At 48.9% G+C, this 20,307-nt stretch overlaps 1 protein-coding gene across 2 annotated transcripts in view; it reads right to left on the bottom strand.

The window, feature by feature from the left end:
- Positions 1 to 230: 230 nt before the first annotated feature.
- The window catches only part of LOC119174158 (uncharacterized), a 158,385-nt gene continuing 138,308 nt past the window's right edge, over positions 231 to 20,307 (bottom strand). For both annotated transcript variants that reach the window (XM_075896086.1, XM_037424978.2), the window contains one exon: positions 231 to 525. In XM_075896086.1, the coding sequence (XP_075752201.1) occupies positions 365 to 525 (161 nt within the window). In that variant the 3' untranslated portion in view covers positions 231 to 364. The remainder of the gene's footprint in view (positions 526 to 20,307) is intronic.

Below are 20,307 nucleotides of genomic sequence, written 5' to 3'. Positions count from 1 at the left end.
TCATCTTCTTCGCTTGTACGTAATCAACACAACTGTGAGCCTCTTTCTGTCTGAAGAATCAGCCTGGTGGCTTCGCTGAATAAGCAGTGTCGAGATCACAAGATCGCTGCTGTCTTTCAAAATAAATAAATAAATAAATTGCATACCAAGGCCTAAAGAACTGAGGAAGCCATGGTTCCGAGACTAGGTAGCCCACTTAAGGGTAAAAACAGGCCTTCCTTGAAGCACAGTTTAAAGAATAAGCGTTTATTTATCTCTGATATCGAGGTTTATGAAGATAGCTGTATTTTCTTCCAGTACAATATCAGTAGCTTTTAGGATGAATGTTCCGGGTAGTCCCCGGACATAAGCAAAGTGTCTCGCTTCATATCTTGTAGCAGTTGGTTGTATACATTGTAACCGTCGGTTTCTCACCACCACAGATTTTATTGTAAAACGTTATGCAGGTCTTTTTGATATTATAAAAATATTGTTCTTTTTTTATTATATCGCCTTCCCAAATGTGGAGCTCGCATTGCATTGTACCTGGAAAATAAAGCAGCAAGAAGCGCGTGTGACATTTAGCCGATGATTTTCTACGCGAATTTGTAGTAGTGCTGCTACTACGCTTTATTTTGTATTTGGGAATGAAGACGTCATGACCATTCCAAACGGTAAAGACCCTCGCCTGTACAACCCCACACGCCAGAGTTCAACTCCTGTGTATATGCGACAACTACTCTCTAGAATTCTCCGTGAGCCCTTCCAATTCGCTCTTTACCGATTATGGCACCCGTGTTTAGGCACCTTGTTTGCGATGGCTAAGGTAAGAAAATAAGGTCAAACCTTTCACAATATAGGAAGTGCCGCAGAATGTTTGCATTAGCAGCCTTGATCTTTACTAATGCTCTAATCTAAGGGCTGCGTATTCTGGCTGTTTTTGAGTGTGTGTGTATGTGTGTGCGAATGTCATTCAAACTCATTTGTTTTGAAAACGGTTGTCGCTGCTGACGCGCTATTTTTTTCATCAAATGTGACAACCGTTCCACATTGTTGCAACTGTAGAAATGTCCGTCTAGTGTAACAAACTGACGGATGCGATCACTTTCTGTTTCTGTGGCTCTTGACGTATTGAGAAAAAAACATAGCACGTGTGTGATGCGCTGTATAAATAGCATGCAGCACCAAACCAGGGCATTCTTTGCTGCTACCAACAAGCTACGTCTCTAGGTTACCAGTGAGAAACAAAGGGCTATGTTCGTCTAGGCTTGCCTCCCAGACATTATTCGAGTTTCAGCTCTATTAGACACTAAACTACGTACCATCAGGAGGATCTGCTAACGTTCAAATGCCAATTCGCCACCGTGAAGCCGCTGCTTCAGCACCCTATCTTGCGTTGGAAAATAATGAGGAAGACACGGATTGCAAAATTTCCTAACAGAATCTGGGATTATAAAGTTTATCCAACATTGAAAGTAAAAATGGAGAGAGTAGCAACACCACCTGAATCACTGACACATTATTCATCAAACATTCAAGAGGCTTCAACATTCACTGCCTTACGTCGGGATGACGCCGAAGAGCAGCTTGGCAGAGTTAAAAAAAATTGCTGTCATCAGAAATTTTAAGAACTAATTTCATGTGAAGCAGTCACCAAGTGTGTTTTATAACTCACCGACAGGAAATGTCAGTGTTAACATAAAATACATATGATACGATTATTGTTCTGTTCTGGTCTTTGTCAGGAAAGTGTTGGTAGTGCTGGGATTACGTAATTGTGCAAATTGTTCGATAGGCACATTGTGTATAAATGCGAAGCATTTTTTCGCGAAATTTGGCGACTTTTAGCGTATCTATCTATCTGTCTATCTGTCTAGCCGCCTACGACTTTTAGCTCTCCTGGCTGTTCCGATATTGGTATAAATAGCAAACTTGGTATAGCATGACATGACTGTATGAGGAACATATCTGACTAGTCATAATCTTAAACTCATGAGATGTATGTCATAAATGTCATTATTTGCATTTCATGGTGCTGCAGCTTTTGCGGTGGTTTCGTTCACATGGAATGTTGCAAAACTGGTATAGTATGGCATGACTGCTTGGCGAACGCCAGCGACAGACCCTAACATGAAAATCATGACATGCCTGTTATGTAACAACATGACTACATGCCACACTCATGATGCGCTCGCGGTCGCTTCGCTAGCGTCACATATATCAAATTTAGTATAGCAGTATGTGAATGAATGACGAAGGTATGTAGCTGGTGCTAACATGAGATGCGTGTCCTGTAAGAACATGAATACATGCCACGCTCGTGATGCGCTGGTGGCCGTTTCGCTAGCTTCACTTATACCAAACTCAGTATTACGTGACGCGAACGGTTGACATAGGTAAATAACACCTAAAAACAAGATAATCATGACATGCGTGTCATGTAGGAACATGACTACATGCCAGACTGATGATGCCCTCACGGCCGTTTCGCTAGCTTAACATATGCCAAATTTGGTATTACGTGACACCAATAGATGACGAAGGTATGTGGCTTGTGCAAACATGATAATCATGAGATGCGCGTCATGTGAAAACATGACTACACGCCACAGTCAAAGCGCCTATACAATTCCACGTGACGCGGTGCACGTGCTCACTGGCGTTCATTTCGTCACGTTTTGCCAGCGTTGCCACGCCAGGCGTCGATCCTGCCACACACTCGCTGGCGCGCGCCGCGCTGCGTTGCATTGACGCATGCGCGTTTCAACGCGTCCTAGAAGAGAGAGACGCAGTGTTGTCTGGGTAACGCATAGGCGTGAAATGCAGCATGTCGCATTTCATGCTGGTCGCCGTCGGGCCGCGGAGGCGGACGCTGGTTGCGCCTGGCGTCAGACTATAGAGTGCTCGCGTTTTGCTAACGTAGCGTTGCTGTGCCAAGCGTACGCGCACGTCAACGCTACATTGAAGTATACTGGGCCCTTCATGATGCCCTCGCGGTCGTTTAGCTAGCTCCACATATACCAAATTTGGTGTTACGTGAAGTCAATAGATGAGGAAATATATGACTGGTAAAAACATGATAATCCTGACAAGCGTGTAATGTAAGAACTTCACAACATACTTCGCTCATAGCGTACTTGCGGCGCTTTCACTAGCTCCACACATACTAAATTTGGTACCACGTGACGTGAATAGATGACGAACGTAAACGACACATCCACACATGATGATCATAACACCAAAGTCATGTACGGCATCATTTACCTCCGCGTCGTAATGTTGTGCTGATTTCAAAGTGACATATGAACATTCTTCATTCGTGCTTCACATATCAGCGATTCCCACTGTACGGGGGATTCGCCAAAGTTTTACTCGGCACTTATACCAGACGCTGGTGCTTAGAGGTGTGCATATCGTATGGTACGTTGGCATATCGTATGGTACACGCAGCTTGCGACGACGCTATTCGTAGTCATAAACATCTGCAGGTGCTGTTGGTGGGGGGGGGGGATAAACAACAAGAGGCAAGGCAGGGAGGTTAAGCAGGCACATGCCCGGTTTGCTACCCTACGACTGGGGAATAGGAAGGGGCATGAAGATGAGAGAGAGAGAGGAAAGAGAAGATAAAGAGAGAGAGAGAAAAAAAGGAGGATTGTCAGTCGATCGGCTGGCGCGTATGCAGCGGTGGCACTACACAAAAGTTAAAGGTGGTCACATAGGTCTGTAGTCCTCAAAAAGCACACGCCAGCTTTGACTGCTTTTTGAGCGAAAGGCGATGACGGTGTTCCAGTAGCATCTGCACAGAGAGTGGCTGATTGTCCAATTGTCGCAATGCGTCCGAAAGCTTCTGTCTTTCAGAGGCAAATCAAGGGCAATGGCATATCAGATGGTCGATGTCTTCTTTGGTGCAGCAGACGTCGCATTCCGCATTGTCGGTCAATACGATGAGGGTTCTATATGCTTTTGTGAAGGCAACCCCCAACCAAAGGCGACAAAGAAGTGAAGCTTCACGTCGACTAAGTCCGTATGGAGGTCGAAGTTCCAGTCGAGGGTTTATTTGGTATATTCTCGTATGTCTTATGCTTGGGGTGTTCCACTCCTGCAGACTCAGACTACGTGCCAAGTGACGAAGTCGCTATGCAGCGTCAGTCCTTGACAAAGAAATCGGAAAGGTGTGTTCTTCTTGGTGCTATGTGCGAGCCGCGTTGGCTGCGGAATCATTGCCACTGATCCCACAATGGCCAGGAAGCCATTGAAACTTGACCTCGTGGCCTGTTTCCATGACGTGGTGAACAAGCTCGACAACTTCGTAAGTTAATTGTTCATGGCAACCTCGTCGAAGGACTGACTGCATGCTCTGTAGGGCTGGTTTCGAGTCGGAAAACGCAGCCCATTTACTCGGTCTTAGGTATTTGATGTACTTTAGGGCGCCACGCAAAGCCGCAAGTTTTGCCGCTGTGGACGTAGTGACATGTGACAGTTTGATTCGCAGAGTAATTCCTCTATCTAGAATCACCACCGCACCACCAAAACCAGACGCTGTTGTTGAACTATCGGTGTGTATGTGCACGTGGTTGTTGTACATTTCGTGCAGATGGCTCAAGCTCAATTGCTTTAGGGCTGATGAAGGCAAGTTTGATTTTTTCTGTATTCCTGGAATTGAAACACGTAGTAGTGGAAGTGTCAGGCACCACGGAGGATACACCAGTTTCTCAGCAGGCGTAAAACCTGACGTAAACGACGCACAATGAGCACAGACAATTGCACTAACTTTGGTGCGGGGCCTCTCAGTAGCGAGGGTTGCTAAGTGGTGGGAAGGATTCCTAGCATGTTGCCTGAGGTACGTACGCATCGTTTCAATGGTGATGCGCGTTATAATCGAGTAGTCCTGTGCAAAGGCAATTGTTTCAGCTGTCGATGCGCAGCGGGGTAAACCAAGGCATATCCTAAGCGCTTGGGCTTGAATATTTTGGATTTTGTGCAGGTTCGTTTGGCACGTGTTAGATATAACAGTTAGGCTATACCACAGGAATCCAGTAAATAATACCTGGTACAGCTGTGACATAGACTCCACAGACATTCCCCAACTTTTCCCAGCAAGAAACCTTAATAAGTGACAAATCACAGTCAGCCGCTTTTTCACGTAGTTTACGTGGAGTGTCCAAGACAGGTTTCGGTTGATTACGACTCCCAAGAACCTGTGACTCCGGCTGCATGACACCAACTGCCCGTTAATTGATATGCCGTAAGCGGACATCGGTTTTCTGGTGAAAGCCACTACTGCACACTTCTCACCTGCGATTTCAAGCCCTTGTTTGTGTAAGTGGTACGATGTCACTGATGCTGCCTTCTGAAGTCGAGTGCGAAGTTGAAGTCAAGTCACACCTGATGTCCACACACAGATGTCATCAGCATAAATGGAAAGTCGTACACTGCTTGGTTGCTTGCCAACTAGTTCAATGAGTGTTAGGTTGAACAGCGTCGGGCTTAGCACTCCGCCTTGCGGGACTCCTCGGCTGCAGTAATACTCGGATGTCGGGCCATTCTCTGTCTGCACGTGAAATGATCAATTCTGTAGGTAGCTCTGAACCCGCGTATATATCCTGCCACCGAGTCCCACTCCTTCTAGTGCGCTGAGAATGGCTTCGTGGGTGACATTGTCGTATGCCCCTTTAACGTCAAGAAACAGAGCAGCAGATAACAGTTTGCAGGCCTTCTGGTGTTCTACATATGTCACCAAGTCGACTACATTGTCAATTGATGAGCGGCCTCGTCAGGAACCCGGACATGGCATCTGGATATATTTCGTAGAATTCTAAGTACCATTCCAGACGCGTTGAAATCATCATTTCCATAACTTTTCCCACACAGCTCGCGAGGCCAATCGGGCGGTAAGAGGAACTGTCCAAGGGTGACTTGCCGGCCTTAAGAAGTGGAATCAGGTGACTTGACTTCCATTCCTGTGGAACCATGCCAGTTTGCCAGGAGTCGTTGTACAGCTGCAAGAGTGCCTGCCGAGCTTGATCTCCTAAGTGACACAGAGCGCGGTAAGTGATGCCGTCAGGTCCTGGCGCTGAAGAACGTCTACACAAAGCAAGCGCAGCCTTTAGTTCGTTCATTGAAAACAAAATCTCCATTCGGGGATCACGTGAGGATGTAGAAAAGTCGGGCGTCTTTGTCCCAGTTGAATTTGAGCTGCAGGCAATCCTTCGACAGAAAGAATCTGCGACATCAATCTCTTCGCAGCGTAAAAGAAGTGCCAGAGATTTTAATGGGTAGCGCTGAGTAATGGTTGTACGAAGACTTCGGACAGTTCTCCAGATTAGTGACAGAGGCTTTCTGGGATCCAAAGAATCGCAAGATACCCATCGCTGCTTGTCCAACTTGTTCATGTGACGCTGTATTTTCTTTTGTGTGCGTCTGGCCACTCTCAGATCATCAAGTGACCTCGTGCGTCCATAACGTCGTTCTGCAAGACGACGAATCGCTCGGAGTTTCTCAAGATCAATGTCCATATCAGTGCGAGATGAGCTCACCGGAAGCGAACGCGTCGTTGACTGTAGGGCACCCTTTATCGCGTCCTCTAGGTTGAAAGGTGAGGTGCCAACACAGTCTTCCATGATTAACTTGTATTTTTGCCAATCGGTGCACCAGACGGCTCTGGAGGACTTCAGACTTGGAAAGCCGTCAATCTTCAGGTATGTTGGAGTGTGGTCACTACCCCTTGTTCCCCAATCCGAAAACCAGTGCACTCTGCTGGCGAACTAGCGTGAGACGAAAGTGAGGTCCAGGCAACTGCTATATGCCGATCCGCGCATATAAGTAGGGCTGCCGCCATTCACGAGGATAAGTTCACATTCAGAAGCGAAAGGCACTAACTGTCTACCTCTAGTGTTGACCCTGGAGCTTCCCCATAAGTAGTGGTGGGCATTGAAGTCACCAGTTATCACCCATGGCTGAAAAGTTGAATTTGAAATTCCGCGCAAGCGCTCACGGTCTAGACGACTTGATGAATGTAAGTAGGCTCCGATGATGGTGAATGTGGTCTTCTTGTTTTTTACTGTTAGGCAAACGTACTAGTTTTCTTCGTCAGGCGGTACAGGGTGATGAACATAAGTTAAGTCGTGCCGTATGAACACAACAACCTTGCTGCGCTCTCCGTGGGAGAAGACATGAAGCACTCATATCCTGACAGTCTCATCTGAGCTGACAGGTTCGGTTCACAAATCACAATTATAGAGAACTAGTTCGTGAATACATATTGCTGGAACTCGGACATACGCGCCCTAAGTCCTCTGGCATTCCACTGAAGGACAGATGCGTTCTTGACCTCCTCTCGAACGAATAACATGTTGCGGGCTATAGTTTTACCGTAGAGCTGCAAGCACCGGACTCAAAGTGTCCAGCACTTCGAGTGCGCTCTGCGCTGATGGGGTGTTCATGTTGCTTAGGAACATGCGCATTGCGCTCATAAGGGTCTGCAACATGTCGATGACCAGGCGATCCTCAGTTGTCTTTTCATCAGTGGTTCGTGATGGCATCGAGGTTGGTGGGGATCGATTCACCTCTGAAAAAGACTGTGTTCGTGGAAATGACGGCTACTCTTCACGAGGTGGGAGTCTTGACCCTGATTCTGTTGTCGGTGCTTCCGTCTTCAATGAGCTTGACGATGGAGGCCAGTTCTTGTTGCTTGAGATGACGGGTCTCTATCGGCAGATGTCACGTTGCGTGATGATCTTCTGTGGTGACGCCGATGTCACCTGACAGTAGCAGCGGCTTCCCTGTGCGTTGAATTGTCGCGCACCACGCGTTTCAGCACCGCGCGTTCATTTCTCACTCGTGGGCAATCTTTAGACGACGCTTTATGAGCGCCGTGGCAATTGGAGCATTCGAACGCAGTTGCGTGGCAGGTGTCTTCTGAATGAGGTTCGGCACACCGCGGGCACACGACATTGCTGGTACATACTCCTTTGACATGTCCCATTTTGAAGCATCTGAAGCATTGTAGGGGCTTCGGTATGTATGGACGGACCTGATGGCGAACGTGGCCAACTTTGACGTGTGGGGTAAGACTGTCTCCCTCAGAAACAATCTTCAGGCATCGTGGCTGACCAAGCCTTGCGATGTGCTTGATGAGGATGCCGTCAGTAGTTGGCTTTATCAATATTGGGAAATCGTCAGCGGGAATGGAAATTTCCACGTCATAAATGACGCCAACACTGCCCTTACAGTCAGTGGGGATCACTGATTTAACTGTGACTCTGTCGATTTCCGAGGTTGTTCTGTAGGCTTTGCAGCGCACTACGGTGTAGAACATCAAATGCCAGAACATTCTTCCGTGAGTTGATCCTGACGTCTTTAATTTCATTTGGAGCGAGTCCTTCGAGGTATGCAGAGAGGACTTGCCTGTTGAGCCGCCGTAGGTTGGCTGAAGGGTCTACAGCCATGAAGAGTATAGTGTGTGGCCAATGCTGCGCGGTAGCCTGCATGATGGATATACTCGTCGTCGACAATGTTCATAGCAGTCTTCTTTTTGCATTGCGGTTCATGACGACTGTGTAGTCGTCATCCGATGACTCGAAATCGTCGGAATAGAGCTCCGTTGCCTCGCTGTCTGTGCCACTTGAGGTGGTCCCACGTTTCCTAGCCGCTGCCAGACGTAGCGGTTGTCCATCTCAAAAATCCTGAGAGGTTTCTTCATCCAGTCTCGGAAGAAGGGAGTGGCAGCTTCCAGAATTTCCGGTAAAACAAATAGAAAATTTGAGAAAAGGGTACAAGCGTTCTATGAAATATACACTTCGTCGTCGTCTCCACTGTTGGTGAGTCACTGAAAAATTCTCCAGGAACTCAAACAGTGAAGCCAAATGTCAGCTCGGTGGCGCTTACGAAAGAGACACTATGAACAGGCCTGTGGATGCCAAGCATAACCAAAGAAAGGCGTTCTCTTCATGATGGAGAAAAAGTAGAAGCCAGAAGCGATGCCTCCAGGTGGCGATGAAAACGTTCGATGATTCCATTGGCGTAGGAATGGTACCTAGTAGTTTTGGTCTGGTTCCACCAAGAAGCCGACATCGTTTTGCGAACAATGCTGAGTCCAATCGGTGACCTCAGATAGTCGTAATGCTGGAGGGGACAGCATATCGACTAATTCACAGAATGACAAGTGCGCGAGCAGTTGACTCCGCTGTTATGTTTTCAAGAGGTATCACTGTAGGTCCTTTTGTGAACATGTCAGCGCAGATTAACAAATAACAATGATTCCCGCATGTAAGAGCGGTACCGACAATGTGGACGTGTAAGTGACAAGTGAGCATCCGGGAAATGAAGTGTGCCAAAGTGAGTAACAGTGCGTCGATGCACTCTAGACTGTTGGAACCTTAGGCATGCACGTGACCAACGACGAATACCTACGTCGATGCTCGTCTACACATAACGAGCAGTGATAAATTGTTGTACGGCGCGAACGCCAGGGTGAGCCAAAGAATGCAGGGTATGAAATACTGCTTGACGAAATGGGAGAGGTACAACGTAGCGACGTCGACATCCTATCGACGTATCGCAAACGAGGGGCATATGACGGTCAGCCACCAAGTCATCAGGCAAGACAAGAGATGTTCCGCCCATTAGCAGCCACTGCAGTTCTTCGTCATTCTTCTGGGTGGCAGACTCATCTGTGAAGCCAATGCTCGTTTAGCCGTATGGTGTTGCATGGATAGCGGCGGGAGAACACACATAGGCAATTGCGTTGGTTGGCTTTTCTACTGACGTGGCGGATGTCGCTCATGTATTTACAGATGAAGGCGAGCTGTTTGATTTCTCGGGGTGCCTAAGGAGTGCTTATGGATGTTAAAGCAGGCGTCAGCAGTTTTCGTGCTTAAGGATGTAAAAGACACGTTCCTCGAGAAAACAGTGAATATGCTTCACAGGCCATTAGATGGGGCGTAGCTGTCGGATGGATGTGCTGTATTGACGGCTGAGAGGGGCAGACTTCTCGGCAAAAAAAAAAGGCAATGGGCTGGCAAACTGGTGATAGGCTGGCCAACTGTTCCAATACTGCACGTTACTTGTCTTTTTTTTGTATAGCGTAAACTCACGAATGTTCATGAAATGCACGATATTGGGACTGGTTTCCGGCTCAATGGCTCTGTACACGTCTGTTGCGTCACTCCTTTGGTATTGGTGTCGCTCGCCTTCTTCATGTCAACCCAACACGTATGTTGTGAACTTCTGGCACACGTTAGCACGGCCGCACGTAAAACTAACCGCGAAAGGAAAGCATGTGCTGTCATCGTGATGAAATAATTTTTTTTTCAAGTGACAAACAACGTACAGCACGTTCTTTCTGCGATTATTCTGAATAATAAGCGGCTTGATCTTGGTTGTCATGTCTTTTAACTAACTCTACACCTATATAATAACGCACGTCACCCGCTAACTTGCTTATTCTTACGTGTTTCTTTCTGTGTGGACACTGAGTTGTTTGTTCACATTTAGTTGCGCTGCAGCTTGAATCTGTGTTCACCATGAGCAAAAGGCATCCTACAGGTGCTACTTACGCTTCCCGCGGCGACGGCCTAAAAAATGTTCAATCGTTCGTTCGCGAACGGCCTTGGCTAGAATTTAGCGCTCAAAGCCTTCAAAGCGAAATATGCCAGGGTAACTGGTTTTAGTGAAGCCGAGCTTGATTGGCGTGTGCGTATTGCATCGCTTTGGTGAATAGGCTGGCCGAGAAGAGGCTCACCTCGTAGTGATCGAGGTGCCATGTTATGCGTACTTCGGCTCGCATGGGCACCACATCAGGTATGAATGAACTTACTACAAAATCAACCTTGAAGGAACACTTGAAATTGTCAACAACACAATGTAAATTTACTTTTTAAGTACAATATTGCGGCGCTTTTACGGCGAAAGCTGTTATGAGATCACAACACGGGTTACGCGAGGCACTGGAGTTGTCCACAGCCACCGCCGCCAGCGTGCGCAACCACTAAGCCATAATAAAATCCATAAAAGACACGTAGGGACATAGGGGGGTGCGGACCCTGGTTCACTGTTTGCCAGCCCAGTGATTTATGGCTGAAGCACGCCGGAGCTTGGCAATATTTCGCAAACATTCCTTAAGCAGGCTTGATGTCGGGAGAGGAGTCGTGTTATTATGAGTAATAAAGCGTTATAGAACAGCGAAGGAACAACGAGGCGCCACAGAAGGCGAGTCAGGTAGCGAGTTGGTCGACTAATGCTCCAATACATTACTAAAGGTTTTTCTTCATCACATAATAACTTTGGCACACACTCACTTCAGGCATAATTCTTCAATGTCGTTAGCCACTTAATGCAACACAAACTTCGCACAATTTTTTTTGCAAGTGTTTAGCGGATACCACGCTTTTCCGAAGAATGATGAAGGATAGCACATTGAATTGCGGCCTACTACACAGAAATTGTGATTATTTATTGCATAGCGGGTACCTAGTATGTATGCTTCTAGGATTTACCGAAAGAGTGTTTAGAAAATGCGCTTAAAGGCCACTCTTCATGTTTTCACCGTAACGGTACGGCGCGTTCCACGCAGGCCTGGTGAGTTTTTTTTTTTTTTGTCTACAAAGCATCAGGGGCAAACTTTCACCCACTGGTGTGAGGTCATCGCTTTCAGAACCACTGGCTGATTCTGTATAGATCGCTGCACGTGACGTCAATCACCAATGCCGCGCCCATGGATACCGTGGCGTCACCGCTGGCCTTATGTACGGCTGTCGACTGCTGTGTCACGTTATTCTCGGTATCAGGGTCATGGGTGGCTGCACGCTGCGCGGCGACTATATACGTTTTAGCGTAAACGCCAAAGGCTTGTCGTAGCGGTGTAGATAGTGGTCGTGGCTGGGCTGATCAAAACTACACATCCAAATGCTTTTCATGCTTCTGTGCTGACGTCTCAGTTCCTTTTTGATTGTTCCAAAATGTCAATGGCACGTAGTCGGTCTGCCATGGATCTTTGCTGAGATTTCTTATACGTGAACACCAAATGTGCCGGAGAAACGAAATGATTCTTGCAGAATTTGAGACAAATATTGCCACCAGCACGTAGTGGGTCGACAGCAAGAGCGGCTCTCAATCTGGAGGAAAAAGAAGATTGCGTGTCTTCTTCTCTGCTCGAGAGCCAGCCACGACTGACGCATCGTCCTAGAGCTAGCTACCCAGTCGTTCAATAAATCCCCCAGTACTTGTGACTCATCGTGACAAACTGGTGGAAGGTGCTGGGTAGTCTCACGGATGCTGCAGACCCCCCCCCCCCCCCACAGGAAGCCGTAATACGAGTCCAGTGCCAGTCAATACTCCCGTGCATCGGACCAGCCGCCGAATCAGGGGATTGCCTTCGGAAGTCAATGATACTGCTCGCATCACGTCAACAAACATGACCAGCACTTCGGTACAAACCTTGCCAAACGGCACGGGAACCACGTCGTCGAACCGCTTTACGTTGGAAAGCCCACGGGCACCGACGACGTTCCATGGTACGGAGCACGAAGACGTTGAGGACTGGTTGGCGGACTTCGAGCGCGTAGCCATTTTGAATCAGTCGGACGAGGCGGTGAAACTGGGCCGTGTCTACTTCTATTTCGAAGACGGGGCTCGCACGTGGTATCAAAATCGAGACGAACAGCTGACGACGTGGCCCGAATTCTTTCGTAGACTTCTGCAGACATATGCCAGCGCTGACCGCCAAGAAAGAGCTGAACGAGCTATTCTTGCCCGCGTCCAGTCGCCAAACGAAACTGTGACCGCGCACGTCGAAGACATGACGCGTCTCTTCCGACAGGCAGATTCGAGAATGACGGAGGACAAGAAGTTGCGTCACTTGATGCGCGGTGTCAAGGACCAGCTTTTCGCCGGCCTCGTGCGAAGCCCTCCGAAGACGGTCGCGGAGTTCTTGTCTGAAGCCGTGACAATGTAAAAAATGCTGCAGCAGCGATCAAACCTCTACGACAGGCAAGTCAGTGGCATGTCCACTGCTGACATTTTCGCCGCCGCTGAGACCAGCAATGACTCCTTACGTGAACTCATCCGTAATATCCTACGTGAAAAGTTGCAAAAGGCTGGTGTAACACCTCATCCTACGGTTAGCTCTATTGCAACTGTGATCAAGGATGAGCTGCACCAGGCCCTCCGGGACACTTTCCTCCTGATACAGCTGCGTCAGCTCCTGCTGAATACCACCGTGGGACAACCTACGCGGAAGCCTTGAAGCGCCCTGCTGCATCGCCGCCATTGTTCGTTCATCCTGTCCCTGCAGTTTCACTCGAGTCAGCGCAGCACATACCATACTACGAAGGCACGTACACGCCACGGCCCCTGCCCTTTGTCCGTGGTGCTTCTGTCGCCCATCGTTCGGTGCAACCGGTCTAGTACATCGACGATCGCCACTCGTATCCTCGGAAGTCTGACGTCTGGCGCACACCCGATCATCGGCCTCTACGCTTTCACTGCGGAGAAGCTGATCACTTGTACCGCCAGTGCCCTTATCGCCGTCTTGGGCTTCGCGGCTTCTCTGCGTACGCGCCGCCACCCCGTTACGGTCAGAGACCACGCGACATCCAAAACTACCTCTCCCAGCAGCATGCACCACCGTCTGCCGGGCGCCAGTCGTGCTCGCCATCACCGAGGCGATTTTCATCAACGCCCCAGCGGTATTCTACCGCACGATCTCCCAGCCCCCGCCGGGAAACCTAGCCGAAGCGACCTCTGGGGGTGGGGTCGCTGAACGTCGAAGCGCTGAAGACCTCCTATTGACGCAGAACCGTACAGAAACTGGTCCGACATCACCTGCTCCTGCTAAGGATAGCCGGCTTTCACTCGACATAGCAGTAACAATTGATGGTTGTGTAGTTAATGCGTTAGTGGACACCGGCGCAGACTATTCCATACTGAGCGGGATACTGACAACGCAGCTGAAGAAAGTAATCACGCCGTGGCATAACTCGCAGATTCGGACAGCTGGTGGCCATGTCGTTACTCCACTGGGCGCCTGCACAACGAGAGTACAGATTCAAGGGTACACATTCGTAGCAAGCTGCCTTATTCTACGTGAATGCTCCCATGACGTCATTCTGGGAGTTGATTTTCTACAGGAAAATGGAGCTATCATTGATCTGCAAGAGCGCCGCGTCACGTTCTCAGCCCAGCGAGCAATCAACGTGCAGGATGACGGAATGCGTGTCGACGTACTTCGTATTTCTGAACAGAGCGTCACGCTTCCTCCCCGAGCCAGTGTTCTAGTCGACGTAACATGCTGTGGTTTGAGCGATGGCGATGTGGTGGCCGAGACAAATTTAGAACACCTCCTGCCGCAAGGCATATGTGTAGCGAGAAGTGTAATACACGTTCGTGACGGCCGATCAGAATTGCTCGTTACCAACTTTAGCAACGAGCATCGACACCTTTTCCGTGGCACTTCGATAGCGTTTGCCCACGAAGTAGCAAACGTAACCAACTGTCTCACGTCAGAAATAGTGGATAACGCAGACACATCAATGAGCAACATTAACATCAATCCTGATCTTTCCACCGATAACCAGACTGCGCTGCGAGCGCTCTTGTTCGAGTACAGGTCTTGCTTCGCAAGTTGCTCAAAGATCCGCCAGACGTCCATCACTCAACACAGGATCATAACGTACGAGGACGCACGCCCAATACACCAGCACCCCTACCGCGTGTCGGCTAAAGAACGTGAAGCGATACGTACGTAAGTTCGCGAGATGCTTGACGATGGCGTTATCGAACCATCCAGCAGCCCGTGGTCATCTCCAGTCGTGCTTGTCAAAAAAAAAGGACGGGTCGCTACGCTTCTGCGTCGATTACCGAAAGCTTAACAACGTGACCAAAAAAGGATGTGTACCCGATACCGCGTATCGACAACTCGCTAGATAGACTTCGTCGTGCCCATTATTTTACTTCTCTCGATCTCAAAAGCGGGTACTGGCAAATCGAGGTAGATGAGCGAGACCGCGAAAAGACAGCCTTCGTGACTCCAGATGGCCTATACCAATTTCGAGTACTCCCTTTCGGCTTGTGTTCAGCGCCGGCAACTTTCCAGCGAATGATGGACACTGTCCTCACAGGGTTGAAGTTGCAGACTTGTCTTGTCTACCGTGATGATGTGGTGGTCTTCTCTACCACGTTCGAGCAGCACCTTCACCACCTGCGCAGCGTGCTGGAGGCTATCCGATCGGCGGACCTCACACTAAAACCACAGAAGTGCCACTTCGGCTATAAAGAACTAAAATTTCTTGGACATGTAGTTAGCGCCGAAAGAATCCGTCCCGATCCGGACAAGCTAGCCGCTGTTGCCGAATTACCAGCTCCTGTCGATAAGAAAACCGTCTGGCGCTTCCTTGGTTTGTGCGCCTACTATCGCCGATTCATTCATGGCTTTTCACAGATAGAACCTCTGACTCGTCTCACAAGGGACGACACGCCGTTTGTCTGGGAAAACGAGCAACAAGCAGCTTTTGATGAGCTGCGACAGCGCATGCAATCAGCGCCCGTTCTCGCTCATTTCGACGATCATGCTGACACGGAGGTCCATACCGACGCTAGTAACATTTGGCTCGGTGCAGTGCTCGTTCAGCGTCAAGAGGACATCGAAAGAGTGATAGCCTACGCCAGCCGCTCTCTATCCCGTGCCGAGGCGAATTATTCCACTAGGGAGAAAGAGTGCCTCGCAGTCGTGTGGGCAACAACAAAGTTCCGCCCGTACCTTTATGGTCGTCCCTTCAAGATAGTGACGGACCACCACGCCTTCTGCTGGTTGGCAAGCCTGCGCGACCCTTCAGGACGGCTAGCACGGTGGAGCTTGCGGCTGCAGGAATTTGACGTCACCATCGTGCATAAGTCCGGCCGTAAGCATGAAGACGCTGACACACTGTCATGCGCACCCCTTCTTGTCGTCAGTCAGGAAGCAGAGGAAGACGAAGGCTTTCTGGGCGCCATTAGCTCATCAGACTTGAGTAAATGGCAGCAGAATGACGCAGAGATTCGTCCGATCATCGATCATTTAGAGGGCCAAGACACAATCATACCACGTCATTTATTCCGCTCGTTGCCATCGTTCTGCCTTCGAGATGGTGTGCTGTACAAGAAGAACGCTCGTTCGAACAACCTTGCCTACCTCCTGGTGGTTCCTCGAGACATGCGAGACGACGTCCTCTTCGCTTGCCATGACGAACCCACATCCGGTCATCTGGGCTACTCACGGACACTTGCCAGAGTAAGTGAGAGGTACTATTGGCCAGGACTTTCGGCAAGCGCCTAGAAGTACGTCAAGAGCTGTCGGGAATGTCAGCGCCGAAAGCAACCATCTGTTAAGCCAGCTGGTTTGCTTCAGCCCATTGAAGCACCTTGCACGCCATTCGACCAAGTCGGTATGGACATTCTCGGGCCATTTCCCCTGTCTGCGGACAGCAACAAAGGGGTGATCGTCGCGACCGACTATTTGACACGCTACGCTCAGACGCAGGCAATCCCACGAGCCACAGCTTCTGAGGTAGCACAATTTTTCATGCGCCACATCGTGTTACGAGACGGTGCTCCTTCCAGTGTAATAACGGACAGAGGGACGGCAATCGCGGCGCAGCTTACGGACGAAGTTTTCAAACTGAGCAACACCAGACACCGAAGGACAACTGCGTACCACCCGCAAACCAACGGACTTACCGAGCGACTGAATAAGACCCTCGCAGACATGATCTCAATGTACATCGACGTACAGCACAAAACATGGGACCGGATCTTACCTTACGTGACCTTCGCGTATAATACCGCCGTGCAAGAGACCACGCGATTCACGCCATTTCGGCTTCTCTACGGCCGCGAAGTGCAGACCATGCTAGACTCCATGGTATACCGTGTCAAGACGAAGACGAGTTGGCAACTGACGCCGAAGAATTCGCCGAGCGTGCTGAGGAAGCCCGGCAGCTCGCGCGACTGCACATCGGCCAGCAACAGCAGGCAGACGCACGACGCTATAATACCCGCCACAGAGAAGTGTTTTACAGCCCCGGAGATCAAGCTTGGGTGTGGACACCCGTCCACCGCCGTGGCCTTAGTGAAAAGTTGCTGAGCTGGTACTTTGGCCCATATAAAGTGTTACGCCGCGTCAGTGACGTGAACTACTAAGTGGTTCCGGACTCAGCACCCCATGCACGGAGTAGGGCACGGCTGAGGCCGGACGTCGTTCATGTGTTGCGCATGAAACCATTTATTGCGCGTTGCTCGTAACTTTTCCTTTACCGTACAGCATCCTTTGTGTTTTTTTTATTTGTGTGAACTTGCTTTCTCGTTCATTGACGTTTCTTATTTTGGCATGCCCTTCAATCTTTACTTTCACTTTATCCGAATTTCCAATGTATTTTTCACGTGCCTATGTTGTAGCTACGCGGTGATGATATGTACTTTTCTTTCCTCTTTTTGGGACTTGTTTTTTTTTCTTTTCGGAAGGGGGGATAATGCCACCAGCACGTAGTGGGTCGACAGCAAGAGCGGCTCTCACTCTGGAGGAAAAAGAAGATCGCGTGTCTTCATCTCTGCTCGAGAGCCAGCCACGACTGACGCATCGTCCTAGGGCTAGCTACCCGGTCGTTCAATAAATCCCCCAGTACTTGTGACTCTTCGCGACAATATATAACCCACCTGACGTTAAACAACCAATGTCTTTACCATTCACTGTGGCTGCCCTTATTACCACAAAACCAACTTCAATTTTCTGTCTCCATGGCGCGAAAATCTCAAGATATTTTTCTCTATGGTGCTCAAACTCGAGCAACTGACCGCTGCACAACCAACCATAAATGCGCGAGCGATTGGGCTGCAACACAATCAAAAGAAAAAGCATGCCCTTAGCTCTAAAAACGTGGCCAGTGAAACAGCGCGCGACGGATATTTAATCTGGAAGCCGATGCAGACCGCACCTTCCCGTTATTCCATTGCGGATTTACACCCACAATGACTCTTGGTGGCGGTCAGCGTAAACAGTAACTAAGTGTTATGAAAGCTTCACCATGGTAGTACATTGCTTTGTCACACGCACAACTCGAACATTACAGATTCTTTTGAAACTACCCTGGCCACTAGCAGCAATGCTGAAACATTTTACGGCATATGTGTAACTGCTGACACTCAGCACCGATGGTCAGATGATTGGGGGTCGACACTGTTCGTCGTTAGCAGTGCCAGTGGTTTTCTATAATTTGACTTTCCGTTTACACCCACATGGCCGGCCAAACCAACAGTTTCATCTTTTAAATACAGTCCACTGCCTTCGTGAGCATCACAACCACTTGAGATCTGGTGGAAGTGCATTGTGGTCCATGTACCGAATACCACCCTCCAGCCTTCCAAGAGTCCGCGGTCATCACCTGTGTTGTTAGTGAAAAAGTATGCAAACTAAATTTTCTGTGTAGATTATCGTTCCTGAATAAAATCATGAAGAAGAACGTGTATTTTATCCCACGAATAGACGACACCATCGGTCAACTCTACAACGCGAGGCAATTTTTGGCGATGAAGCTGAAGTCCGGCCAATGGCGAATAGAATTTGACAAGAGAGGCCATAGAATGCCACCTTTATAACACCAGGCAGCCTCTTTTAGTTCAAGATCATGCTTTTGGTCTTTTCTCGACCTCCACGACCTTTCATCGCATAATGAAAGCTGTAGTGGCCGGCTTGAAGTGGCAGACTTGCCTTGTGTACTTCTACGTCGTTGTGTTTTCCTCACACTTCGACCAAGACCTCCAGCACCTAACAGCTGTACTTCAAGCAATCAAGATCTCTGAACTCATCGTGAAGCTATACAAGTGCCGCTGCGTGTAAGAGAAGCTTTTATTTTTAAGCCGCGTGATAAGCAGATCCCGGGTACGCGCCAGCCTACCGAAGACAACCACCATCGCTAGATTCCCACCACCCTCCCATAAGAAGGTCATGAGTCGATTTCTCTGCCTCTGCGCCTATTGCAGGTAATTGGTGCAAAACATCGCCCGCATCGACGAGCCCCTCACCAACCTTAGTTAAAGTGGTAAATGCCACAGGAGGAACCATTTCAGGAACTAAAACGACACCTGCAGACGCCTCCGCTAAAGCCTATTTTGATCAATTCCCCGAAACAGAAATACACTTAGACGCAAGCAGTGTAGTATTCGGCGCCGTTCTTCTGCAGAGAACTGAGAGACAAGAAAAGGTCATGAGTCGTGTTAGCCAGTCGGGACTGGCTAATACGACTGCTAGCCACTCCTGTTAGCCAGTATCCAAGGTGTTAGCGAACATGAGAACTGTACTCATTTAATTTGTTATTGTACGTTCCTGATTATGCTTGTTTTTTACTGTACTTTATTGCCTTGCTGTTATTTATTGTTGCATGCATCCCCCCCGTTCTGTGCTTTAGGCGTCAGGACGATGCTTTTTCAGAGGGGGGCATTGCCACGTACATTCCTTTTCGCTCTGCCCCGCCGCGGTGGTTTAGTGGCTAAGGTGCTCGTATGATGACCTGCAGCTCGCGGGATCAAATCCCAGATGCGGTGGCTGTATTTCCGATGGAGGCGGAATCGTTGTAGGCCCATGTGCTCATATTTGAGTGCACGTTAAAGAACCCCAGGTGGTAAAAATTTTTGGAGCCCTCCACTACGGCATCTCTCATAATCATATGGTGGTTTTTGGACGTTAAACCTTACATATCAATCAATCAATTCTTTTCGCTCTTGCCGCATTCGGCTTACGCCCACACAAACTGTCCGCTGCGGTGGGCGCAAACTGCGACTAAGTGTTCTACAAGTGCCACCGTCAGAGTGCATAGTGCTGCCAAGAATACGAACATAGCGTGAAAATTGCAGATCCTTCTTGAACTTACGTGGCTGCTAGCGATAAAGCTGGAATACTTGAAGGCACATTCATAAATGCCGATGCGCATCACTGCTTGCAAGTGGTTTCCTTCCGCTGCTATCTTTATTGGTGTTAGGTCAGCGCTAATGGTTGCCAACAAACGTGTAGAAGAGGAGACAATAAGTGGCGGTTATGTTGACTTTGATATATCGTCATGCTTGCTGCTCGAAAGCGCAACAATCGCAACTGGCTTAACGTCGATCGCGGAAGTGACTGTTGAACCACGGGGTGTACCAGTAAATATTTGGGGATTCAATTTAAAGTGGTGAGGTAGCCAGACCCATCGGAGAAGCGAATAAGCCCGGGTGTGAATACAATGCATCTACGTAGGGTATTGTCGTGAGGTACAATAAATACGTCGCCATCCACAATCTTGCTGGAATTAACGCTTATGACCTTTT

This window comes from Rhipicephalus microplus, chromosome 5 (assembly GCF_043290135.1).
Source record: "Rhipicephalus microplus isolate Deutch F79 chromosome 5, USDA_Rmic, whole genome shotgun sequence".
Classification (NCBI taxonomy): Eukaryota; Metazoa; Arthropoda; class Arachnida; order Ixodida; family Ixodidae; genus Rhipicephalus; species Rhipicephalus microplus.
Note: the sequence above shows the minus strand (reverse complement) of the source record. Positions and strands in the feature narration are given on the sequence as shown.